The 26519-nt window shown below is 40.7% G+C and overlaps 1 protein-coding gene and 1 long non-coding RNA gene across 4 annotated transcripts in view; one reads left to right on the forward strand and one right to left on the reverse strand.

Annotated features, from left to right (window-relative positions):
• The first annotated feature begins 116 nt into the window (after window positions 1–116).
• Window positions 117–19907, forward strand: LOC310766433. 2 transcript variants are annotated; one of them, XR_014550145.1, is made up of 4 exons: window positions 117–1560; window positions 3843–4051; window positions 12389–12527; window positions 19687–19907. It is a non-coding gene; the product is annotated as an uncharacterized lncRNA (long non-coding RNA). The 2 variants fall into 2 exon arrangements; XR_014550146.1 differs by lacking the exon at window positions 117–1560 and having other exon boundaries at window positions 3757–4051.
• Window positions 2399–26519, reverse strand: part of BAZ1A (bromodomain adjacent to zinc finger domain 1A) — a 42528-nt gene continuing 18407 nt past the window's right edge. For both annotated transcript variants that reach the window (XM_083609985.1, XM_083609986.1), the window contains exons 13-28: window positions 25752–25847; window positions 25402–25626; window positions 24391–24556; window positions 21971–22081; window positions 21312–21433; window positions 19922–20527; window positions 17881–18044; window positions 15904–16058; window positions 14020–14168; window positions 12935–13012; window positions 8545–8792; window positions 8228–8457; window positions 7045–7529; window positions 5237–5379; window positions 3663–3750; window positions 2399–3333 (exon numbers count right to left, since the gene is read on the reverse strand). In XM_083609985.1, the coding sequence (XP_083466111.1) occupies window positions 3143–3333; window positions 3663–3750; window positions 5237–5379; window positions 7045–7529; window positions 8228–8457; window positions 8545–8792; window positions 12935–13012; window positions 14020–14168; window positions 15904–16058; window positions 17881–18044; window positions 19922–20527; window positions 21312–21433; window positions 21971–22081; window positions 24391–24556; window positions 25402–25626; window positions 25752–25847 (3257 nt within the window). In that variant the 3' untranslated portion in view covers window positions 2399–3142. The remainder of the gene's footprint in view (window positions 3334–3662; window positions 3751–5236; window positions 5380–7044; window positions 7530–8227; window positions 8458–8544; window positions 8793–12934; window positions 13013–14019; window positions 14169–15903; window positions 16059–17880; window positions 18045–19921; window positions 20528–21311; window positions 21434–21970; window positions 22082–24390; window positions 24557–25401; window positions 25627–25751; window positions 25848–26519) is intronic.

The following is a 26519-nucleotide window of genomic DNA, read 5'->3' on the forward strand; positions in this document are numbered from 1 at the left end:
GTACTGCACACAGCAATATGTACCATAGGTTTACTGTTTTTTTGTTCTGTAGTGTTTGTTCATGGGTAAAAAAATATCAAGGAAAAAAATTATTAAAAGTAATTGAGTGGCTCTCTTTTATAATGGCTTTATAAAAGTACAAGTATAAAGTTATGCCTATGCTTGACTTGTACAAAAATGCAATGCCCATGGGTGCTTTACAGACAGGGGTGAGATTCTCTTGTGGTCCATTTAAATTTACGCAGCACACCTCACATTAATAGGTAAGGTAAATGAAACAAACATTCTTACAAGCACATTGTTGCTCATGCCCAAGACTTCAGCCACAGTTTTCAGGTGTACTTATCCTGCTCAGCTCTCCATCTGTCTGCAGGGTAGATGCCTTCTAGTGATAGATAACCAGTGGCCCTCCAGATGTTGTTGGACTCAGAATCTTAAGAGTTGGAAGGGACCCCAAGGGTCATCTACTCCAATCCCCTGCAGTGCAGGAATCTCAGCTAAAGCATCCACAACACATGGCCATCCAACTTCTGCTTAAAAACTTCCTCTTGTGGAAGTCTGTTCCACTGCCAAACAGCTCCTACAATCAAAAGTTTTCCCGAACGTTTAGTTGGAATCTCTTGCACCTTGAAGCCGTTGCCTCGAGTCTTACCCTCAAGAACAGGAGAAAACAAGCATGCCCCCCTTCCATGTGACAGCCATTAAGGTATTTAAAGATGGCTACTATATCTCCTCTCAGTCTCCTCTTTTCCAGGCTAAACATACCCAGCTCCTTCAAGCGTTTTTCATAAGGCTTACTTTCCAGACCCTTGATCATCTTCGTTGCCACCCTCTGCACAAGTTCCAGCTTGTCAATATCCTTAAATTGTGGTGCCCAGAATTGGACACAGTATTCCAAAAGTGGTCTAAGGCAGAATAGAGTGGTACTATTACTTCCCTTGATCTGGACACTGTACTTCTATTGATGCAGCCTAAAATAACATTAGCTTTTTTTGCTGCTGCATCACACTGTTGACTCGTGTTAAGCTTGTGGCCCACCAAGACCCCTAGATCCTTTTCACATGTACTGCTAGTAAGCCAGGCAGTGCTCTTTTTTCTTTAAAAAAAAAAAGGTTTAGGGGTACTCTCATTTTGACTCAAGAAAATCACCATTTTATAGTTCAAATTGGGGAAAATACAGTAAATGGACAAAAGTACAGATTCACAAAATGTTTAGGGGTATGCGTACCCCTGCATCCCCCCAGAAAAAAACACTGAAGCTAGGTGTCCCCCATCCTATATTTGTGTACCTGGTTCTTCCTGCTTAAGTGCCTTACATTTGTCTCTACTGAAATTCATTTTGATAGATTGGAGAACTGTACACAAGCTGTTAAGGTCATTTTAAATTCTGATTCTGTCTTCCATGGCATTAGCTACTCCTATTTTAGTGTCATCTGCAAATTTGATGAGCATCCCCTCAATTCCTTCATCCAAGTCATTTATAAAGACATAACCCTGTGGCACCCAACTTGTCACTTTTTTCCAGGATGACATGGAACCATTAATGAGTACTCAAGTTTGGTAAGTTAACCAGCTACAAATCCACCTAACAGTTATCTCATTCAACCCACATTTTACAGGCTTCCTCAAGAGAATATCATGGGGGACTTTGTCAGAAGCCTTACTGAAATCAAGATACACTGCGTCTACCACATTTCCCTGATTCACCAAGTTTGTAATTCCATCAAAAAAAGAAATCAGATTGGTCTGGCATGACATTTTTGAGAAACCCATGCTGAATCTTTGTTGAATTATCTTCAGGACCTTCCCTGGTATCGATGTCAAGCTCAAACTCCAATTAGTTTCAAGGCATCATGGCCAATGGTCTGGGATGATGGAAATTGTAGTCCAGCAACTTCTAGAAAACCACAGACTTGTTTTGTTATGTTTGTAATTATGTAATTTTAACATGTTGTAAGCTGCTTTGTTTTAACTTTGGAAAGGCAGCATACAAATAAAATGATTGATTGACTGAATTGAGTAACTCACATTTGGGCTACTGTATTTTGATAACAAAGTATGAAAATTGACTGTTACTAAAAACCTCATGTTTCTGGTCTTTTGTACAGAGGCAAATTTCCAAGTCACACAAGATTAATATTGAGGCAAAAGTTTTTTTGTTTTACTTTATTGACAAAAAGTTTTAGAAAAAATTAAATAAGTAGTTTTCAAGACATCTGCAGGAGTAGTATGGACACGGGTATTGGAATAGTTCATCATGACAGGTCTGCAAACATTAAAGGATCACACATCAATTAAGAAATGCTGCTGATAGAATCAACAAGTGGCAAGTCCTGTTATCTATATTCTTGCTTCACCCAAGAACTGGGCAGCCACTAGTATACAGATAAGCAAGTAGTACTTTGAAAAATGTTTCACTTTATTTTTTACACTCAGAAGTTGTACAAATAAACTTTCAGTTTTGCTGTAAGAACTGCCAGGTAGAGGACAATTAACTGCTCATGAGAGGTTTAAACAACTAAACACAGAGTAAACAGGAAATTAATGAATTCTTTATCCTCCAAGTAAATTTTTTTATAAATACAAAAACAAATCCACAAATTATTTGAATGCTAAATAAATATCTACTTAATAAAGTCAGACTGAATTTCTCCAACCAGCACCAGCACACTAATTTAAATGATAAAAAGGTGTACTCATTCACTTGTAGTGTCAAAACTTTGTGCTCAAGTGACTTCAGATGTCCACTGCGTTGCAGATGACTGTTTTAGCCTAGGTAGAACCCTCACAAGACAATGCCACAGCTCCTACAAGATCTAAACAATATAACAATATTATCTGGTGCTGAAGAAAAATATTTCTGGAAGGTATTTTGACACAAAATGGTCATTAAAAGTACAAAAGCTACTGTAAACCAGTACTGTATTCAAAACACATCGATCAAAGTTATTAGTCACTGAACAAAACTGTAGCAAAGGTAATCTTTCCTACATTCTCCTGAGTGCTTAATAATTGAGAACATAGTGCATGTCACACTTCCAAGGTGTGACAGATGTTATTGCTTTCTATGGCTGCATGATTTAAATATTTCCATGAAAATATAAGAGGATTCCTCTAATAGAAGTCCTTTAAAAGGAAGACGTTAGATTCGGGATTTTTTGGCTGCTGGAGCAGCACGGTCCATGTAACCAGAAGTAAGAGGAAGTCCAAGCTTGTGAGCCTGAACACGGAAAAAATCCTGAAGTCTTGTTCCAGCCTTTGCTTCACTTGTATTGCGTGGGTTATACTCAAAGCAGTTTGAAAACATCAGTTCAATGTCGTCAATGAATTCTGCTGTAAGGAAGAAAAAACATACACATTTAGTCCATAATGTTATAAAAATTATAGATAATCCCAAAATCAATGTTTCCTAGACAAAGACACCACCACCCTTATGGTGGATTACTTTAGCTCACAAAAGACTATTCTCACATTTCAGCTAGAGGTAAATAATGTTCAAGTGTGTATTGTTCAATATGCTGAACGCCCACTGCTGGGAGCATAACTCCTAATGCATTACTCCACTGTTTCAGAATAACATAAAACTAGTCATTCAGATGCCTTGTAAATTAAACTGTGTTTAAAGCAACAGAAATAGAATTATTTTAGAAAACTTTACTTACAAGCTAGTTTGTATTCACATTTGTTGACTTTTTCACGGATTATGTTTAAGGCAATAGGTTTTTTGATAATATCATAGTAGTCTGGTACCTGCATTTAGGTAAAGAAGTACATTTTTAAAAAATGCAGAGAGAAAGAGCAAAAAAGCACATACAATCAAAATATTTTTCATGATTTTTTAGGCAATAAATCAAGAGACCTCATTCAGAAGTTAAATCTTTTTAATCTGCCCACCCAAACAGGCAGTCCTGCCTTTTTCTGAATATCAGGAATGTGTGAGTTTGACCAAACTGCGGGAGGCAGTGGAAGACAGGAGTACATGGTGCGCTCTGGTCCATGGGGTCACCAAGAGTCGGACACGACTAAACAACAACAATGCAGCAGTTACAAGGTATGTATTTTACGTATTTCCAATCCATCGTCTCTTAAGAACAGGTCAATAGATCAGCCTGTTTTCAAACTGTGCAGTACAGAATCATGTGCTGAATTTGTATGCACTTTTCATTGTTCAATGTTCAAAAAGTGGAACAGCTGGTTCTCACCTGAAGGCTGTTTCTAGGTGATTAACAGGCAACATGGCTGGGTAACATCGCCATCTTGTGGCCATTACATTGTTTTACAATAAAAGTCAATTTAAACTCTCTTGAGGTTTTTTCCTAATAATGTTTCCCTTTCTGGATCTATTAAGTCTGTTCCTGCAGTTTGTCATTCACTGGACCAAGTTAAAATGCAAAACATCAGTTTGCATTTCCTGTCTTCAGTTGCAAGGTGGTGATATTACCCATCCATGGTGTGTGTTCAGCTACCTCCCGATAATTGCTGAGCTATGAACAAAACAGAAAATGCTGAACCTGGAGTTAACAAACTCCCTCTTCACACAGCCAACAACAGAAGCCTTTCTGAATTTCAGGACCCAACACTGACTTAGCTGAACTGTCTCTTACACTTCCGTTGTAATAGCATTCAAATAAGGATTGGAGAAAAGTCAATCTCTCTGGCATTAGCCCGTAAAGGTAAAGGGACCCCTGACCATTAGGTCCAGTCACGGACGACTCTGGGGCTGCGATGCTCATCTTGCTTTATTGGCTGAGGGAGCCGGTGTACAGCTTCCGATCATGTGGCCAGCATGACTAAGCCGCTTCTGGCGAACCAGAGCAGCGCATGGAAACGCTGTTTACCTTCCCACCAGAGTGGTACTTATTTATCTACTTATACTTTGATGTGCTTTCAAACTGCTATGTTGGCAGGAGCAGGGACTAAGCAACGGGAGCTCACCCCGTCATGGGGAGTCGAACCGCCGACCTTCTGATCAGCAAGTCCTAGGCTCAGTGGTTTAACCCACAGCACCACCCATGTCCCTTACATTAGCCCATATACTCCACCAATTTTACATCTTCAAACTAAATAGGTGAGGCATACACAAGTTATTACAGTAACATATGAAACTTCTAGTTCTAGATATGACTCAAATGTAGAGATTGAATTTCAGAAGTATTTTTCTGGTCTTCCTCTTTTTGACTATTCCTGGTTTGTCAGTAAATGTCACTTTTTACTACACTGGACCCCATCTATTTACCTGGATTTTGGACACTAGTTTCATAAAAGGCCAGCTGTCATCGTGACGCACCAATTCCACAACAAGCTGCTCAAAAGCAGACAGTTCATGAACTCCACCCTGACGTCCTGAACTTCTCCTATTCAAAGGCATTGGAGATGGCTCTGGGGAAAAACAAATTATTTAAGAAATACATTATGCTGAGGGAATAGGAACATGTTAAGAAAAGTTAAAGTGGTACAGAAACAATATGATCTGAGTTCATCCTTACTCAAAGTGCTACAGTCGAGGATAAGGAAAGCTAGAATGGGTTTCCCTGCCCGCCAACCCCCAGTGTCCTCTGAAGGAAACAGCCCCCTCAAAAGACAATCATTCAGATACAACTGTTTACAGAACTACACAATTTGTGTAAGCTGGTACTAAATACTGAGTAATGACTCAACCTGAAAGGAGCTGGCTTCCTTTTCAGAATGAAGAAAAATGATTAGTAAACAAACCAGTGTATAGTATGATGGCATCTTATGCACTTCAAACTTGCACAGTTTCAATCATACACAATTGAAGACCAGCTGGTTGAAATTCTGCAAGGTAAATGCAAGCAAGGCAGAGAGCTTAAAAGCTCTTTTTGCACTGAGTTTTCCTCGGGTATGGAGGCTGATCTGAAAGATGTTTCTTCTTTTTGTTAGAAGATCAGCTATTTCACATTCAAACAAGGGTGCATTACACTCCTCCAAACTTTTGCCCATCCCTGATATAACTCGGGACAAAAACGACGTAAGTTCAGTCAAAGAGGAGCATCTTTAATCTCTCTTGCTGGCCTGCTCCAAGTTGCAAACTCTCTAAGCCCATCCCAAGATGAAACAATTCAACCGATTACTCCAAGCCTTCTACCCTATAACCTTTACTTGACCAGACTAGAAAAGCTTTCTAGTATATTGCCGTGCACCATTTAAATGTTCTGAATATTCTCTATTCTCCAGCCAGGTGGCCTTGGCCTCCCTACCTAGAAAAGCCTTAAGAATGAGATTGGAGGGAGACAACCAATGAGAAAACGGAAAAGAATTGATTCTCTTGACAAAGAAAAAAATGCAAGACTCTGATCCATAGTGCTATGCCATGTATTTCTGGCAGTAAGAGTATGAAAAGCCACAGGATACAATAACAAACCTCCCTAGTTCTACATCCGTTTTGCCAGGCTTTAAGGCCAATTCACATTACTTTTACATATACCAGAGATTTCCAAACTGTGTGTTGCGACACGTTAGCGTATCGACTGCATTGTGTAGGTATGTCACACGAATGCTCCCTGTGCTCCTCCCAGGGCTGGAAAGGGGTTAGTTTAACCTCCAGTTTGCTAGTAAAACTGAATTACTATGTCATACAATGATGCATGTCTAAAAAATAGGGTTGCCATACATCCTGGAATTCCCAGACATCTCTTCTTCTGGGGGCCTTACATGCCCATCTGGGAGGAATTTTGCATTTTAAACCAAATGTCCTGGATTTTGGAACACTGGTTAATGTGCTGGCTGTGGCAGGCGTGGGTGGCTCGGGCTTGGTGGCGGCAGAAGGGCTATCAGGCGATTGCCCTAAAAAAGCTCAACAACCTTTTGTGTCCAGATTTTTACCTCTTGAAATATGGCAAAACCCCACTGAAATGTCACCAACATGAAAGGTTTGGAGAGCTCTGATATATACTATGATGAAAACTTCTTTCTGCCTTACATCTGAAGGCAATGTCAAAAGAAGCCATCTACCTGTTCCACGTGGCAGTCCCAAACGGGCTGAATTCATTCTACAGCCAATAGTATTTTAAGGATTCAACATACCTGTAGATTGTCGTTTCCTACCCCTCTTTTTGGGCTCTGTGTCTTGAGGAGAAATTTTTACAATAGGAATGGGAGAACTTTTCTTTTCCTTTGAATCTGTAGCATCAACAATTCTGAAGCCGAGAGAACTGGAAGGACTACTCTCTGGAGTATTATCTGCTGTCTTCCTTCCTCGGCGTCGCCTCTGGGGACTGGTCAACTCTATAAATGTGTCTGCTTGTAGCAAATCTCGATTCTGACGAGTTGTACGACTGCTAAGTCTTGATGATTTTGCTACTGATGGAGGGGCAGACCTTGTCTTTCTTATGCCCTTCCCAGTAGCTTTACTTGCAAATCCGGTTTGCTTAGGTGTATTCTGCTGACTCCGGGAACTGTATCTTCCAGTACTCTGACGCTGGCTGTATTGACCTGAGATGCTGGTTGCAAGTTTTGCAGCTCTTGTTCTTAAAGCAAGTTTTACTTGAGGTTTTCTTGATTTGGATAAGCTGTAAGAAGTTACAAGTATCAATTTCTGTGATACAACTAGTATCTTTGCTCCTCTCTATTCTTCAAAGTTGTGAATTTAGCACTCAATTAACCGTTTTAGACGGATAAATTTGCACTGTCTCAATAACTGTCAGGTTACCAATTAAAGAATGACAAATTCTTCTTTGCAAATTTAAAACTAAGAAACTACCCATAGTTATCCTATCTTAATTGCAAATACACACTTTAAACAAAACACTATACCCCTGGGTGATTTCATATCAAGTGATCCAGCTTTCTTACCTCATGTTGTCCAATTTTCTTAATATTTTGTACACTTGTTGAATGATCAAAACCTTTAAAGCTCAGCCCTGGGTTGAGATACGTCAAAGCCAAAAACACCAATCTCTTCAGAACTTCATGGGCTTTAATATACAGTATGTCACATGATGGACTTACTTAAAATATATGTACAAAATATTTTTAAAAAATGTGATCCCATTGAGATCCCAAGATGAAATTTTGCAGGTAGCTCTTAGAAATATTAAATAATCAATACACTTTTTGGAATTTTTTAATCATATTTTTAAAATCACTTTTAACAAATTAAAATTTTGTACCTTAAATTTAAAATTTTAAGTAAGTCCATCATGTGACATATCATATTAACGGCTGTGAGAATTCTGCATGGATAGAGCCAACTTGGTGGCTGATTTACCTTTCATCATCCTCTTCTTGAGAATCAGAGTTGTCCTCATCCTCTTCATCTTCATAACCTTCTTCCTCACTATGTCCAGTATCTTCATAACTGGTTTCATCTTCCTCCTCTTTAATCTGTTCTTCAGCCTCTTCATCACTTTCCACAGAAGGTCTCTGTCGGGATGAGAGGCGTCTGGAACGCTGCTTTGGTCGACATTCTGGGCAAAACCAGTCTCCATCAGGAACAACCTAACAAAGAGGCAGCATGCCTTTGTAAAATGCAACTACTACTTATGGTTACAATTTTAAATCAAAACAAAACAAAAGTTGAATTACCTTGAGTTTTGGTCTTATACAGTAAATGTGATAGCCTCGATCACAGACATCACACAGCACCATGCATTCAGCATCTCCTTTCTTTCTGCACATTTTGCAGCGAGCATTTAAGATAGATTTGGACCAGATTACACTTCGCTCTAGTGTTGAGAGGTGGAGGAAGATTTGAGAGAGGCTAGCAGAAGACAGAAGTGATTCTCTCCAACGGTCCAAGACTGTTTTATGTGAACGGCCACCATCACTAGCATCTTTACAAGAAAGAGTGATAAAGAACAATTACGCTGCAAACTTCCCAATAATTGTATTCATTATACAAAAACAACTTATTCATAGAATTAGAGGCCAGGTCCTCTTATGAATCAGAAACTGGCTAAATAACCTGTAGACAGGGGGAAGTGATGCAAATCAGGTTTCTGCTGCCTCTTTAATGAAGTAGGAATAGATTTGACAGTTCTCCCAATGGAGGGAAGAAAGGAATGGGATCTTCCAATAACATGAGTTGGGTGGTGCTATTTAACTTGTTCAAAAATGATAAGGCATTAGGGGTGGGTTAAAAGGCAGACAAATTTGCAAACACTACCAAATTGTAGCCCACCTGGGGAACAGGGAACAGCTCCAAAGGGATCTCATTCCAAACATGGGCAACAAAATGGAAAATGAGATTCAGCAAGAAAAAAGTGAGGCATACTGGGCCCCAAAAGTCCTAAATTCACATATACACTGATTTGGGATATGAACTGGCAGTGGAATTTCTAAGAAAGCCATCTTGGGGCCATGATGGATAAAAAGTTAACTCAGTTTGTGGCAGCTTTCTATCCTGACTTCATTCTCGCTTGATAGGGAGAGGTGTCTTATTACCGTATTTACTCGAGTCTAATGCACCATCAAATCTAATGTGCACCTCCATTTCAGAACCTTGAAACAAAAAAAAGTATTTGTTGGTGAATGTAAATGTTCCATCGGATCTAATGTGCACCTTAATTTTTGCAACATAATTTGGCCAAAACAAGTGAACATTAGATTTGAGAAAATACGGTATGTCACCCAATGGAATGGTTCCTGTTCAGATACTCATCCAGTCAGCCTTGCCTTCCTCTAGCGGGGCATTTTGTTCCAAGTCCACATTTCCATTTTTCTTTCTGCTGCTTATTTTTAATTTTTATTTTTTTTACTTTTGCAAACTTCAGGGTTCCCTAAACATGCTGATATATTCCTCCTGTTCTCAATCGCCCCATTTTCGCTATAATCCTGCTGGCACTCACCACATGAGTTTGCTGTTAGAAGGCATGATGATTAAATAAATAAATCATAAAAATGGAATCAAATTATAAATATACACGGCATATCACTTACAGACAACTGGGTGTTCATTGTAAGGACCAATAATATGAAAACTGATTATTAAAGTTATAATTTGCCTGATGCCTTCCAATCATAATAAAAGATAAGAGAATATCCTCACTCTTCCAAAGACAGACAGACACACACACACACACACACACACACAGAGAGAGAGCGCGCATTTCCCAATAAGCAATTCATCCATTCAGGAAATGATGTATAGGCACTTGGGTGATAATCCTTTTTGAAGCTTCATTACCCTCAACAAATAAGGATTTAGCTGCTTATAAGGCAATAAAAGCTCCAAGAATTTGCAGAGAATCATAGAGTCAGAGAATTGTAGAGTTGGACCCAGAGGGTCATTTAGTCCAACCCCCTGCAATGCAGGAATCTCATCCATGACAGAAGGCCACCCAACCTCTGCTTATAAACCTCCAATGAAGAACAGTCCACCACCTCTCGTAAGAATCTGTTCACTATGGAACATCTCTTATTGTCATATAGTTCTTCCTGATGTTTAGTCAGAATCTCCATTCCTGTAACTTGGAATTTTTTGGTTCAGGTGCTAGCCTCCAGAGCAGGAGAAAACAAACTTACTCAAATTAGGGGACCTTCTCTCCTCCTTTCAGTTAACTTGCAATCTCTTCCCCAAATCCAAAATGTCCGTTTCCTTAATTCCTGTTCCTTTTATGTCCACTTCTTCCTCTATTACAGCTTCCCTCTTTTATCCCCTTCCTCTCTACTCCCAGTTTATTCTTATTTTAAAATATTGGTATTTTCTCTTTCTAATTTATTTCAGTGAACTCTCCAGTTCTTTGCCCTCAGGTGGGAGACCCTCCTCCCCGGCTACTTTTCCATCTCCCAACCACCTTTACTCAGTTCCCCCTTCTCCACCCACCCAGGCACACTGGCTCTCCAGTTCCTGCCTCATTCTTCTGAGTGGAAGAGATGGCTATCACCTAGGAGTCAGTCAGGACAGACTTCCTGGCTTGGTGGCAGACCAGGCACAAAGTAGGAAGACTTAGGGGTGGGGGTTGAGGAAGAAAGAAGGGAAAGGCCAGAAGGTACAGCAGCCACCAGGTGCTTCCTCTTTCTCTCGGTACAACCATCCCTTTTGCACGCCCTCTCTTTCCTTCCCCTCCATCTCTGGCACCAACCACAAAGTCTATCCATTACCCCATCTTTCTTTCTTGCTTTCCCTCCAACTTTGAATGCTTCAGCCTCCCTCTCTAACCAGCTTCTGCTCCCACATGTGCTCACGCATTGCACAGACCTACTGCTGCTGACAGCTAGAGGCAGGGTGTGCAAATGAGGAGCCACTGGGCAGGCTGCATCACTGAGATAGCTTAGGTTGTCCTGGTACACAAGCTACACTGGAGACAAGTACTAAATGACTTGATACCAGCTTATATGAAGGACTACCTCTAACTGTATCAACTTGCCCATTCCCTCAAAATCAAGAGGAGAGGGCCTGCTGCAAGCTTCGTTCATTTGGAATACAAGCAAGGCCTTCTCTGTGGCCGAGTCCTGATTCTGAAATACCAGCTGGCACCATCACCTAAACCATTTGTGTCAAGCTAAAGTTCTCTTTGTTCTAACAAGCTTTTGGTTTGTCAAACACTTGAATGCCTGTTGCTGGTTTTCTACTGTTTCATGGTTTCTTTAACTTCTTAAGTTTATCTTATATAATTTCATGAACGTTCTATTTTTTATTATTTTCGTTGCAAGTCACCTTGAGTGCCTCACATTAAGGCAGAAGAGTGAGCTCAAAGTGTTTTAAACAAAAAGGACATGAGTGGCCACATTTGCACATATAGCTTATGCTTTGTTGTGAGCACGGATATTGTTCTTCCCCTTTTGCAGTGGTTCCCAACCTTTTTTTGTCCATGCCCCACCTAAGCATCTTTAAAATCCTGATGCCTCCCCCACCATGACATATAATTCTTATTATTCAAAAGGTGAACTCCTATTCACGTGGAGGAAGCCTAAAAGGCGATTCACTGTTAACTCATTCTCGATTGCCCCCTCCAAAAAAATCAAATTGCCCCCCTGTGGGGTGTGTGCCCCACATTGGGAACCACGGCCCTAGTGTTATTGGAGGGAACAAAACATGATCCCTGACTGAGCGCTGCATCTCAGATGAGGATCATGGCTTGTTTCATATGAACAAACCATGACTGGGTAGCCAAGAACAACTTTGGGCTTCCCAATCATAGTTTGAAGCGAAGCAACCACAATCCTTTAATTCAGATGTAGCACTATGTCGGGCAACATGGTCTGTCACTCTACTTGTGCTAACGGAGAAGTGAAATGGGAGCTGTCTGCTTTCACGGTAAACCATTGACTACAGTTTATTGCAACATGCAAAGGCAGCTGCCCAAGTAGAAGTAGATTCCTCTCTCTTAGTGCAATCTTTTAGGTGCACTAGAGAACTTGCTCAATATCAATAGTGAAGCAGATTTTGAGTAAGCGACAGTGTAACCCTGTCCTGACTTTTTTCTAGCTATCACTGCCTTCACAGAGGAAAACTTTGATTTCAGAAGGCACTGAACCAGCTCAAGATGTATGGTTGGATTTCAGTTTGGCTACAGAGATCGCTGTAGGATTAGGGATCTTTTACAGGTCAAGACACCAAAATAAAGGTAAAAGTTCAGTCCTTAAGCTCTTCACTATTCCTTTCTAAAAAGACTTTCACAACTGTGATTCTATGTGGTGGTATTCAATCAAACATTTCCAATATTACAAGAAGATTTGGCTGTGCCAGGAAGTTCCCCTCCCTCTCCTTTCCCTGTCGGCCCCCTAAATCTGCTCTGGATGTTTAGAGGAAAGCAAACAACAGCTTTGGTGGGGCTTATGGGAAGATGGAAAGTTCTGTTGTGCCGCCAAAATTGCTCTTGCTCGTGGAAAGGTTTAGTTTGATACTGCCCACTATTTCAAAGCTGCATTGCTATGCTCAAAAGGTGATCATGGGACTAATATACTAAAGACACCTGCAGCAGATGAAATGTAATTTTAAAAGATTAAATATAGAATAATGTCAATCATTTACCATCTTTCTGACTAGACTGATCTTCTCTTTTCCTCCTTTTATCCCCCTTTTGGTCTCTTTTATTGTCTTCTGCATCACCTAGTGTTAAACGCATACAGTTATTTCAAGCCTGGTTTGGAAATAAACGGGAACCTTTCACTAGCATGCTCACCCTATTTCCCTAAAACTAAGCAGTTAATGTTGATATTTGGATTTGCATCAATATCCAGAGCTGTGTTACATCACATGTCTCTTCACATGATGTATTAGCACATTCCCAGATCAGTACAAAGGGATAGGAAGAGGTGCTTCCTATTCCAAAAGTAACCATGCATATCCTAGGCCTATGCTCACAGTACACAAGATGCTTTCTTACCATCAGGGGTATCAGCTCCTGGGGGCCGAGCCCTTTTGGGCCCCCTGAGTATTTTGGGGGTAGGGGCCACCCCCTCAATGTCCAAAAGCACAGAGGCAAAGTACGGAGACACACGTAGTGAGGCTCCAGTGGCCCACTCCTCCTCCTGCCACTGCGGAGGGGAAGGAGGGTCGAAGCAGCCTCCCATCGGTGAAGGAGGAGCCCCCGTCACTGAAGCCCTGCAGGTGCCGTGTTTGGCTCCACCTCCGGTTCCTCCTGACATTGTACACGGGACATCAATGTCACGTGTGGCATCACACGCATGACATTAACCCTCGCAATCTGGCACCTATGCTTACCATCATTCATCATTTGCCAAGTGGATCACATTTCCCCCAACATTTATGAACACAGTGAATCAAGGAAGTGAATCTTGTGTTCAGGTGTGGCCATACACCCACACAATCCATTCATCCCACTTTTGATTTCAAATATGTTCCAAGCCACCTGACTCCAGATTGGCAATTCTAGAGCATTTTCATCACCATTCTTATTTTGAGTTTACTTGCCCTCCACCCACCATAAGGTCCCGGGTGAGTTGCAGCAATTTAAAACACAACACAGTTTAAAGCGATTTTGCATTTGTTAAAACTTGTTCAGTATAGTAACTGGCAATTTGTTGACACATTATTTGGACATGGACTATTCTTTTGCTCATAACCAGCACAGGGCTCTAGAAGTAGGTACGTACCAAGTGGAGCTTTGAGGAATTTACGTTCAATGCCTTGCTGTATCTGAAGCAGTGCTGATGCCAAGTAATGGACAACATTATTCACGGGCTGCGGAGTGCTTGTATTAGTTGAAGCGGTGCTTCTAGGTTCAGGTTTTAATACAATCAATCTAAATTAAAGTTTAAAATTCATCAGTTTTAAACTACATATACTTTTTACATTGGTGGTGTGAGCAGAACAAGAATGTACAAACATGCATTCTACGGACTTCGTTAAAATAAATAAGCATTTGTTCCACAAGTAACCAAGTACACAAATCAAGTTTAAGTAGTGTATATGCAGAATAATATAACCATGAAGTCTCTCTTGGCACTTTCATTAATACATATATAAATATTTATAGTATTCTAATCACTAAGAGTGATTTCCTTGGACACTGTGCACAATGTACAAGTAACTTCTATATAGGCCTCATCCAAAGAAATGAAACTGAAACTTTTGAAGTAGTGTTTTCCAGGAGCTATGCTTTCTGCTCCAAGTAAGATCTCAAAAGAACATTACCTGATATCACCTCAAACACACTCTTGTGTGTTACAAAAATCCCTAACAGGGCCACTTCACACAATTTCTTACACAATCATTTCTGTATAGCAATTGTGTATAGCCAGCATATACCCAGTAATGTGTGATTAGCGCACTCGTTTTCGCACATGTATTAGCCACAAAGCACTAATCACAGCCCTTAAGTACGTGAAGCAAAAAAGACCTACACACTTGATTCACCTGACACAGAATATCTGTGTACAAAATTTATCTTATGTGAAACTGGCCTCAGCAGTGCAAGTCTAATATGCCATCAACTGTGTTAAAAATAACTTTAAACTAACAAAGAAAGAGCACAATTCTCAGGTCAGTTAAAGCAGCTATGGAAAAACTCACACAGGTGTCATCTCAAGAAACAGAATACAGTGGTACCTTGGTTTACAACAGTCCTGGCTACAAACTATTCGGTTTACGAACTCCGCAAAATGAGAAGTAGTGTTCCAGTTTGCAAACTTTACCTCGGTTTACGAATGGAAGCTAAATGGTGGAAGGGCACCAGCGGTGGGAGGCCGCATGAGGGAAAGCACACCTCGGTTTAAGAATGGACTTCCGGAACAGATTAAGTTCGTAAACCGAGGTACCACTGTATTGGAAAGAAATAAGGGCTACAATATAGGTGCTCTGCAGATTTGTAAACTCCAAAACAAAAAGAAAAATTCAGCAACTGAAAATAAAATTAGTTTAGAAATCTTATAATCCAAATTCATTGATATATTTGAGTTGCGTAGATCAAACACACAATTTTAGTAATGAAAGAATGCAGCCATTATTTCACAGTGAAACACCTATACTATTTTATTGCTTCACGGAACTGAAAATAGGAATGCTGTCTCTTGACATCATAATTGGTAATAATCAATAAGGTGTCATTTGTTCGGCAATTTCCAGAGAAAGCCAAACATCAAATATACTTAACATGATTACAGCATCACTACTAGGGCTGTGCCAAATTTTTGTACTCGAGCGTTTTCAAAACAAAGCCATGCTTTTGAGGGAGAGTGCCTAGCTTGCCATTTTCTGCTGGAAAACAAAGTGTTGTCTTACACAAAACAAACCAGAAAAAATATAGTTTATGGATGTTGTTTGATACAATAGCACAGGAGTGGAGAACCATGTCCCAGATCCTTAGAAGAATTGGCCTTGCTAAAAATACCACAATGCAGGGAAATGCTTTTAGTTAAGAACCACCCCCCTCAAAAATTTCATTCTTCACTGGATAAAGTGGAGCGAAAGAATGAAAAGCCAACTACCCATCCCATTATTAATTTTAAATAGCACAACTAAAAGGTTGCTGGTATTACCTGTCTCTTGCAATACCTCTTGCTTGATTATCTACTTCCATCTCTTCTACGTCATCAGTCACAGTTTTCATTATACCATTTTCTTTGTTTTCATCATTTAGTAACTCATATTGCCCACTTTCTAAGGCTGTCCTCCAGGTTTGCCTGTCTGCTACCTATAAAGCATAATACAATTATTGAAAGGCTTAACACAAAGATAAAGATGATTTTTAAAGTTGCATTTTCAAGCAAATGGAAAATTATTAATTATTAGACCTGTTAGTCACTTGTTACCCAAAGGTCTCCAAGTGATTTATAACACATTGAAAAACATAAATATACATACATTATACCATTAAAAATTTAAAAATAATGTCCGTAACAGCCACAGAGAGCTTGACAGCACACTGAGGAAAAAAGAGAAGTTTTTACTTGGCACCAAAAAGATTTCAAGAATGGGACTAAGTGGACCTCACTGTGGAAGAGCATTCCACAGATAGAAAAGCGCAACTGAAGAGACCCATGCCCTTGCCACCACCCTCCAAGCTTCCCTCAGAGGGGGGACCTGGAGAAGGGGCTCTGAAGAAGTTCCAAGAGTCTGCGAAGGTTCGTATTGGAATAGGTGTTCCAAAAGATCCTGAATCATAAACAGCTTCCTAAGTGAAAATCAGCACTTTGAATGTGGCTTGAAAGCATACAGGCAGCTAACTGCAGATGTATCAGATTTAGTGTAATATGAACTGTTTGCCTGGAACCTGTCAACAGCTGGGCGGCTGGATTCTGCACTAACTGAAGCTTCAGAACTCTTTTCAAAGGCAGCCCCACATAAAGCACATTGCATCAGTCCAACCCTGAGATTACAAGAGCATAGATTACTGTAGCCAAGTTATCCTGTCCAGATAAAGTTTAGCTACCAGTCTAAGTTGATGGAAATTGCTCCACACCACAGAGGCCATCTGTGCCTCAAGTGACAGCAATGGATCTAGGAGAATCTTCAAACTACAAACTCACTTCCTTCGGAGGGAGTGTGACCCTATATAGAGCAGGCTGCACACTATTCAGCTGGTAAGAGGAATCACCCACCAGCAGCATTTCAATCTTGTTTGGATAAAGCTTCAGTTTTGGCGCTCTTCCAGTCCATTATCCAAATTAACTCACTTTCTAAATTGATTCACTTAACAAGTAAAAATCACAAGTATCCACTGTTAACAACACTAAATGTGTCCTGAGTATACAGCGAACAAAAAACAAACAAAAACCAGACACAGGAACACAGGCCTGAATCACACTGATATAGCAGAAATGCAAAATAAATAAATAAAATGCAGAAATGCTACTGCCTCAAGTGAAAGGCAGGAAAGTAACTGGGGTTGCTTCAAGGAAATGGAGCTGGAAAAGTTTCTTGTGAGGCGACTTCATTCCTGGCTTCAAGCACTGGGAGAGCTAACCCCACTTTTCAGTACAGTGGTACCTCGGGTTACATATGCTTCAGGTTACAGACTCCGCTAACCCAGAATTAGTAGCTCGGGTTAAGAACTTTGCTTCAGGATGAGAACAGAAATCATGCTCCAGCGGCGCGCCAGCAGCAGGAAGCCCCATTAGGTAAAGTGGTGCTTCAGGTTAAGAACAGTTTCAGGTTAAGAACGCACCTCCGGAACGAATTAAGTACTTATACCGAGGTACCACTGTATAACATCACAGGAGAACAAGAAATAACCAGCACTCCCTGTCTCTCTCCATCGCACAGGGTGAGAAGACAGTTTACATACCAAAATCAGGCCGAAACCCAGATTTATATGGATCTAGAAAATTTGCCTCCTCCAATAATACCTGGACCCGGCTGGCAACCACTATCAAGAACCTTGCCCAAAAGGGGACATTTGCTATTGGTTTAAAATTATTAAGATCTTCTGGACTGAGGGAAAGGTATTATGTCCACAGAGGTCAAGCAGGTTTTAAGGCACAATATTCATCATAAAAACACAAATAGTAAAATACCTTAATACAGCCCAAAGTTCCTTGATAGATTCTGTCTTCAATATCCAAAAGAAAGTCTCTGAGTCTCAATTCAAGCTGCTTTTCTGCAGACATTGGAGCTGCATCATATGTATTCTGTGTTTTCCCACGTACTGGATACAACTTGCTTTCATTTTGAGGTTTCTCTGTAAAAGCAACCAATACCTTAAGTAGCAGTTTCCAAATGAACTTTAAAATATCAAGAAGTTACAGCTCCTTCAAACCAAGACCAAAAGCATGCCACCTAAACACATTGTCTAAGAGCAGTATAGACAGGTGAGTATCACCAAAGCCAATTACAGTTTTTTCTCCCAAAACAAAAAATTCACATCAGCTCAAATGACCACAAATAAGGAAAGTGTAAAACCCAAGACAGCTTCAAATTAGAAGGCTGTTATTTGGAATGCAGGGGTAAATTGCTATTGCAGAGGGGCGGGGAACCTCTGGTCCGCAGGGTGGTCCAATATGTCCCATGAATCCCATTTCCCTCAAACCACACCTACCTGTCAATCAACTGACTGCACTTGTTATGTCAGTTAAAGGGTGAGAGGGTGGAATTCAATCCTGCACTGAGGGCACATGTTCCTAGCAGAAAACAAGCACCCACAGGTTGATGAGAGAAGCCACCTACCTCATTTGGCCAGCAAGGTCAATTCTTCTAAGGATCTGGGACATGGTTCCCCATTTGTGTGCTATTGTATCAAATAACATCCATAAACTACAGTGGTACCTCAGGTTAAGAACTTACTGTATTTTTCGTTCTATAGGATGCACCTTGTTTTAGAGGGGGAGAACAAGGAAAAAAAATTCTCCCCCCCTCTGCTCAGCGCCCCTTCAGCAAAGCGGCAGGAGAAACGGAGCCCCTTCCATTTCTCCTCCTGCTTGGCTGAAGGGGTGCTGCGCAGCTCTCCCTCTCTGCTGAAGCCAGGAGAGTCTTGCTCTCCCGCCTTCAGCGAAAGGAACCTGAAGCCTGCGGAGCGCAACGGGAAGTGGCGCTGCGCTCTGCAGGCTTCAGGCGGCTATCCTTGAAGCCTGGAGAGCGAGAGGGGTCGGTGCGCAGGCTTCAGCGAAAGCAAGCTCTCCAGGCTTCAGCGAAAGCAATGTGAAGCCTCCGGAGCACTCCCTCTGCGCTTTGGAGGCTTCGCGTTGCATTCGCTCCATAGGACTCACACACATTTCCCCTTAATTTCTGGAGGGGGGGCGGGGAGTGCGTCCTATAGAGCGAAAAATACAGTAATTCGTTCTGGAGGTCTGTTCTTAACCTGAAGCACCACTTTAGCTAATGGGGCCTCTTGCTGCTGCCACTGCGCCACCGCTGCATGATTTCTGTTCTCATCCTGAAGCAAAGTTCTTAACCCGAGATACTATTTCTGGGTTAGCGGAGTCTGTAACCTGAAGCATATGTAACCCAAGGTCCCACTGTATATTTTTTCTGGTTTGTTTTGTGTAAGACAACACTTTTTTTCCAGCAGAAAATGGCGAGCTAGGCTATGGCTTTGAATATTACATTAAGCCATAGTTTACACTACTTGGTTTTAATGTGAATGAGCAGGTGCACACTGCTTTTTCTGTGGTGGCTCCCTGTTTGTGGAATGTTCTCCCCAGAAAGGCTCACCTGGCACCTTCATTGCATATCTTTAGGCATCAGGCAAAACTGTTTCTCTTTAATCAGGCCTCTATGTCTTAACATTTAAATGTGTTTGTAGGAGCAGGGGTTATTGGGTTGTTTTCATTCTCGTTCTTGTTTTTAATTATGTATTTTGTGTTCGCATTTTGTACTGTGAATAGGACTGGGTGATATCAGCTTTTCAACATTGCTATCACCAGCCAAACATTGTAATATAGTGACACATTGTGACGTTGAAAAGTTGAGGAAGGAGCAAGCTGCATTGGCCCTGTGAGGCACTGGGGTGAAACCGGTACCCAGCTCAGGAAGGAAGGAAGGAAGGAAGCAAGCAGTGAAGAAGGTAAGGCGCAGGCAAGCCCCACCCACAATATACTCAAGAAAATCCAGAATATTTACCTGAAATATGGAATTTTTCTACAGGAAAACTGTCCAGTTGTTTAGATATTCTGTTTTTTTCCTGCAAAAGAATTTCCTTTAAGGCACTTTCCCTGTATCCTCTGGAATTGAGAGCTGCTAGAAGTTGGTTCAGTTGTTCCTGAGAACTGTAAAAGCACCACCGGTTTGGCTTATGTATTGGCAACGACACCTGTACAGTAGCACCAGTATGAAAATCTTGGTGACTGTTAGAGGTAGATTCTGTCTTCAAAGACTCTGAAGTTTTAGTAGCAGTCTGAGATTTATCTGCAATGTGACTCTGTACATTATTTTGAAATGAAGATGGCCGAGGCAACAACATATCTTCTGTAAGACCAGAATAGTCTTCTTCCACAAATAATCCTGGAACAGATGGGAAAACCCAGTAGCGTCGGTATAGGCGGTCCCGGCCCAAAGGAGAGATATTTGTACAGGCTGTGGCTTTCTGAATCTTTTCTGTAAGTTCCTTTTCTTTTGCTTGCTGTTCCTGTTTTAAAGCTTCTTCCTCCTCTGGAGTGAGTGGCTCACGTTTTTCACCAGTTGTCTCTATTTGTCTTGCCAGATCTTTAAAGCCATTCTGTCTTCTTCCTGAAAGAGCAAGCAAAAATGTTTTATTTCTTTATTTAATACATTACCTGGCCACTCTCTGACCAAAGTGACACAACTATACATAGTACAGGTAGCTTAGAGTAGCACAAGCAGACGTTTGCCCAAACAAATAATACAAGAAAATTTCAAGCAGGTAGCAAGATATCGTAACTTCTAAATTTTTCTTCTGCTCGTTTTGTACCATCAATCAACTAATGTCTTTATAGGCGCATTCATTCACAATTTTTATATGGAAATTCTGTCTTCTGCATGTTTCTGAACTAATTTCTTACATTTGCATCCCACTTCGCCTTCAAGGAGCTAAAGGCAGTGTACACGGCTCTTCTTCCTTCCTCTTTTATTTTCACAACAACCCAGGGAGATAAGTTACACCCAAGAGCACCTAGTGAACATCATGGTTAAGTGGGTCTCCTCAGTGCTAGTCCATCACTCTAACCACTACTCTACTGTGCTGGCTCATAAAACGAGGGGAAAGGTTTTGTACCTTAGATACAAGCATTAGAAACCCATGATGGAAAAGAGTAATGAATGAGGCAGCCTTAAGTATCAAACTAGATCAATGGAATTATAAATCCATTAAAAAAAATGAAGCAGGATATCTAACAGGATATCCTTTCTAAATATCTTTCTAAATATCTAACAGGATGATGCAGGTAGTGAAGTTAACTCTACACTTGCCTTCCATTAAAAACCCTAGAAGCAAGAACGTACAGCAATAGAAAATCAATACATAGCAATGAAAATGCACTAGAAATGAACTTACCCCTTCTCTTTTTGTTTGGCACAATGTCATCTTCCTCATCTGTCATAGCATCTAAGTCTTGCTCCTTTGATTCAGTTTCTTTGCTCTCTGTGCTTGTATCAAGCTCTTCCCGCTCCTCCTCACTGATACAATAGACATACCAAAAAATATAAAGCCCTCTAACTTCAAAGAGATATAGGGAATTGCACATGCATAGCATATTGTAACACACCATAGAACACAGTCTGCAAAATTGCACTGTGAGCCACATTAAAAAAAATCACACAGAATAAAGTTACTCCCACAAGCAGAGAACTCCCAAGTTTTGAAATGTCCACACTGTCACGTTTACTGGAGATGAAAACAGATCTGGCTAGGCTGGCTTTTGATAGGTCACATTTGATTTTCCAAAGTGTTTTATAATAAAAATCAAAGTGCATGCATGTGTATTGAACTCTTCTACTATGTTATCCCACCTATAGTATAAAATTTGATATATATTTAACTGTTTTATCTTCCTGTGGTCATATTACGTAAATATAATAACCAGAAAGCAAGATAATCTAAGATGTTTTTATTGTTGATGGAAATAATTAAATTGAAACTGTGTACACTAACCCCAGCATGTGAAATTAAGCACTATCCTAATTATATATGTAAATATTAACAACTGATCATACCCAATTGATACGTCAATTGCAGGATTTTTCTGCTCTTCTTTCAGTTTCTCTTGCTTCTCTTTCATCTTTAGTTCTTGTCCTTTCAGTCTTTCTTCTTTTTTCTTGCGGATTCTGATGTTATACAATACACACAGATGGTTAGTTGGCACATATAGTGTAATCAACCATTTCCTCTAATTACATCGCTCTACTGAAAAGAACAGAGACCCAACATGCAGGAGATCCTTATGTGCATCTTGATGCACAGAAATCTCTGGATGAAGGCCATGGTACATAATAAATAGTACTCAAAGCTTATTATTCAACATATGAGCATACGCTTTGCACTTCAAAGGTCTGAGGTTCTTTCCCTGGCATTTACAAGCAGGGATGGGAAAGAGCTCCATCTAAAACATTGAAGAGCTGCTGCCGGTCAGTGTAAGGCACCTTTCCCCAAAGAAACACCTGTGGATGCCATGGCATGCTCAGATATCTTGAATTGTGTCCACACAAGACTGTCCTCTTTTTTACAGCAGACTATCAGGATCATGGGGAAATCAGGAAGCCCAAGGGGAGGAGAGAGCACACAGGACAATTATTTCACTACTTTTTTGCTGAGCAGAGAAGCAGGAAGTAATTACTGCAGCTACCAGTAAAGCTATGACGAGTGGGGGCTTCTCCTACACCTGGGGTAGGCAACCTAAGGCCCATGGGCCAGATGCGGCCCAATCACCTTCTAAATCCGACCCATGGATGATCCGGGAATCAGCATGTTTTTACATGAGTAGAATGTGTCCTTTTATTTAAAATGCATCTCTGGGTTATTTGTGGGGCATAGGAATTCGTTCTTTTTTTTCTTCAAAATATAGTCCGGCCCCCCACATGGTCTGAGGGACAGTGGACTGGCCTACGGCTGAAAAGGGTTGCTGATCCCTGTCCTATACCAATGCTAGACTTAGACTGGCCCTTTTCCTGCTCTTCCATCCATGGCTGAGCTTCCCCCACCTTTCACCATTTTTATGCATTCTCTTTCTCTGTAGATTCTCTTCCTTCCTGCTTTGTATGTTTTTTTTGCCCTGCCCCGCCCCTCTTTGTTTGGGGGTTTCTCGCTCTCCCACTCCACTGCATGTGTGTGTGATCAGAGTGTGCGGTACACACACACACACGGAAATAAAACAAAAAGAGCAGACGGATACTCCCAGTGTTTTGTAACTGCTCATGTTCCCTACAGCAGTAGTCATTTTCACAATACTCTTAATACAATTCCAAATGTGCTCATGGGCTCAAAACAATTGTGAAGTCATGATGATGTAAGACCAGGGGTGGGAAGTTTTTTTCAGACATGGGGACAAATTCCCAAGGGCCCTGATTGACAGGGCCAGAGCCACAAGTGGGCACAGCAATTAATGTAAATGCTATATTTGTGCAAGTAGTCTAGTTGTTACAAACACCCTTTTCTACCCTCCTTCCAGTAAAGCAAAATGTATTATCAGAGTTCAAGCAGTCATTCCAACGAGGCAAAAACACTTAAAAGAGTTTGCAAAAAGGGGCCAGTTAAGGGCTGTCGTTGCCTTTTTATATTCCCCAAGCTAGTCATTCATCCCCTCTAGCAATCTGTGGCCCTTCAGATATTGTTTGATTCCAGCTACCATGAGCCTCAGCCAACACAACTAACGGTCAGGGATGCTGGGAGTTTTACTTCAGCAACATCTGGAGGGCTATAGGTTCTCCACCCAGTGGAAGCTATATTGAGCCAGCTGGTCTGGCTTGGTATAAAGGCAGTTTTCAGTTCCAAAGAGCAACTTCCTAATTTAGAACTAAAATTTTATATTGAAAATATGTAAGATACCTTGTAAAAAAATATTTGAAATAAGATTAATCAAATACCCCATAAATGTGTTTACTTTTCTAAATTGGATTATGACAGACAAACAGGTTTTACTACTATATTTCTAGTAAAGGTAAAGGGACCCCTGACCATTAGGTCTAGTCGTGGCCGACTCTGGGGTTGTGGTGCTCATCTCGCTTTATTGGCCGAGGGAGCCGGCGTACAGCTTCCGGGTCATGTGGCCAGCATGACTAAGCCGCTTCTGGTGAACCAGAGCAGCGCACGGAAACGCCGTTTGCCTTCCTGCCAGAGCGGTACCTATTTATCTACTTGCACTTCGTGCTTTCGAACTGCTAGATTGGCCGGAGAAGGGACCGAACAACGGGAGCTCACCCCATCGTGGAGATTCGAACCGCCAGCCTTCTGATTGGCAAGCCCTAGGCTCTGTGGTTTAACCCACAGCACCACCCGCGCCCCATATTTCTAGTAGGCTCTTTCAATTTCTAAAATTGAATATTTCTAGTAGGCTCTTTCAATTTTAGAAGCCACGCTTCTGGAAAAGCCCCCGTTTAGCTTTATCGTGCGCATATTTGGGCATCTGTGTTCTTGTCACCTTTCTGCTGCAGCTTCTCTTTCTTTCCGGTGCTGTTCTGCTTTTAACTCTCTGAATTCTTGTTTTGCCTGTCGTAATACATCAACAGAGTCCTCAATGAAGTCTCGAGTAGAAACAAGAGTCAAAAGCTTCCCACAGAGGGCATGAAGAATCTTCATCTTCTCCCCTAATGAAATTAATATAGATTAATGCTTCATTACAGAAGTCACAGAATAATCCTATGAACTGGTCAGTAAAGCTTCATCAATAAAGTAACGTATCTATTTTTAATCTGTCAGTGACCTTTGGGCTCATTAATCCATAGAGATTGACAAGATGTAAACCTAGTACAAGGAGGGTTGTGCCATTTCAGAGTTTAGCCACTTTGTTTTATGGCATAGTTTACCAATAGAATCTTCAACATGTTTAACTGTGTGTACAGTATATAAACTTCCTGCAAGCTATTTTCCAGTCTAATATAAACGTGATCCAAAGAAGCAATCAACTGTTCTATTCACCAAGGAACTTCTGGACTTGTGGCTTTTTGAGTATGAACCCACCCAGCTTGTGCCATATAGCAAAACACTTTTGAAACAAAGCAGTTTGTTATATATAATGGAAGACCTGCTGTTCAAACACAAAAGAGCAAGTAAAAATACCCAACGTTCATATACTATCAGTAGTTCAATTGATAATAGCTAATGATTCTTAGAAAAACAGACATAAGCTCATGTAGAAAATTAAACAGACTTCCACAAGATACGTAGTGCAATCCAATGCAAAAGGAAGCCCACTGCCTTCAATGGAACTTACTCTCAGGTAAACCTATATAGGATTGCAGCCTAAATCACCTACCTAGCCCCAATCTTTACTATCATCATTATTTAATTAAATTTGTATAACTTCTAGGGCTAAAAGGTATTAGCGGTTATGCTTCAAGAGACAAAATAAGATTTTTCTTGACATTGTCCTAGTAAACCATTCTTGAAAACCTCTGCCATGTAACTTGACATATTAATTTGGCTCTATTACCCGATGATAGATCATACACGGAAGTACACGAAAGTTTCTTCAACAACCCAGGATTACTCAGTCTTAGCTCCATGCAAGCATCATCTGTAGCATCAAATCCTCCTCGCTTCTGGTAACGATATTTAGCATTGGCTGATGTTACATCTGCACCTGATGCTAGGATATGAAGTCTGAGAATCTCAGAAAGAGTGCAGCTATCAAGATCCAAGTTTTTCAAATTGCAACCTACAGTTAACAACGGAATGAGTGTTAGACTATTTGGCTACTAAGAGTATTTAGCAAACAATGTGAATTATACTTTTTTTTGTAAAATAGTGCAAAACGTAACAAAAAGTGAAACCCACACATACCCTGATGTAACTGGGGCCATGCAGCTGCCAAAGTTGCAACTGCAGATAGTGCAGATTTTGTGGGGTCTGCATCTTCATCCAAAGCCTCTGTTAAATCTTTAAGGAAATAAAGACTTTATTCTAGTGAAAATTAACACTTGCATTTCGGAGGCGAAGCAAGCAAGTCTTTTCTAAGCAATGCGGAGACAGCATATAAACTTGATATTTTTGTAAGTTGCCGTGCAACAAACATATGCATACTACCTAAAAGCAGAGTAAGCATGCAGCACTCCCTAAAAGCTTCTTGCATTGCACACAACTTGACCGCAAGAGCACAAGCACACACATGCAAAGAAAGATAAACCCATGAAATGCTCTTGTAACAAAGGTTTACTGCGAGAAATCAAATAGCATCTTATTACTACATTCTTATAATTACTTCATTATGATTATGCCTACAGAAACGAATTGTGGATGCCAGCAGCCTGTCTGTGCAGCCAGTCAGTGCTGATTTACCACATTACACATGAGATTCCATATTCTACACAGTTGATCAGTGAAGCACATCAATAAGCCAGGTTCAGAAGTTTATATACAGCGGTATCAAGGTTATCCAAGACAGAAGTTTCTACATATCACCAAAGATAGGCTAATAAGTATTATTCTTTAAGGGTAGGAAACAGCAAGACGAAATACCCTTCTTTAGAAAGCAAATTCCTTATTCCTGAAGTTATTTCTTTTTCCTTTTTTTTTTACAGACTGAGGTCCTCTCACATCCCAGTTCAGGAT

The sequence above is a fragment of the Podarcis filfolensis genome, assembly GCF_964270895.1.
Source record: "Podarcis filfolensis genome assembly, chromosome: 1".
Taxonomy (NCBI): Eukaryota; Metazoa; Chordata; class Lepidosauria; order Squamata; family Lacertidae; genus Podarcis; species Podarcis filfolensis.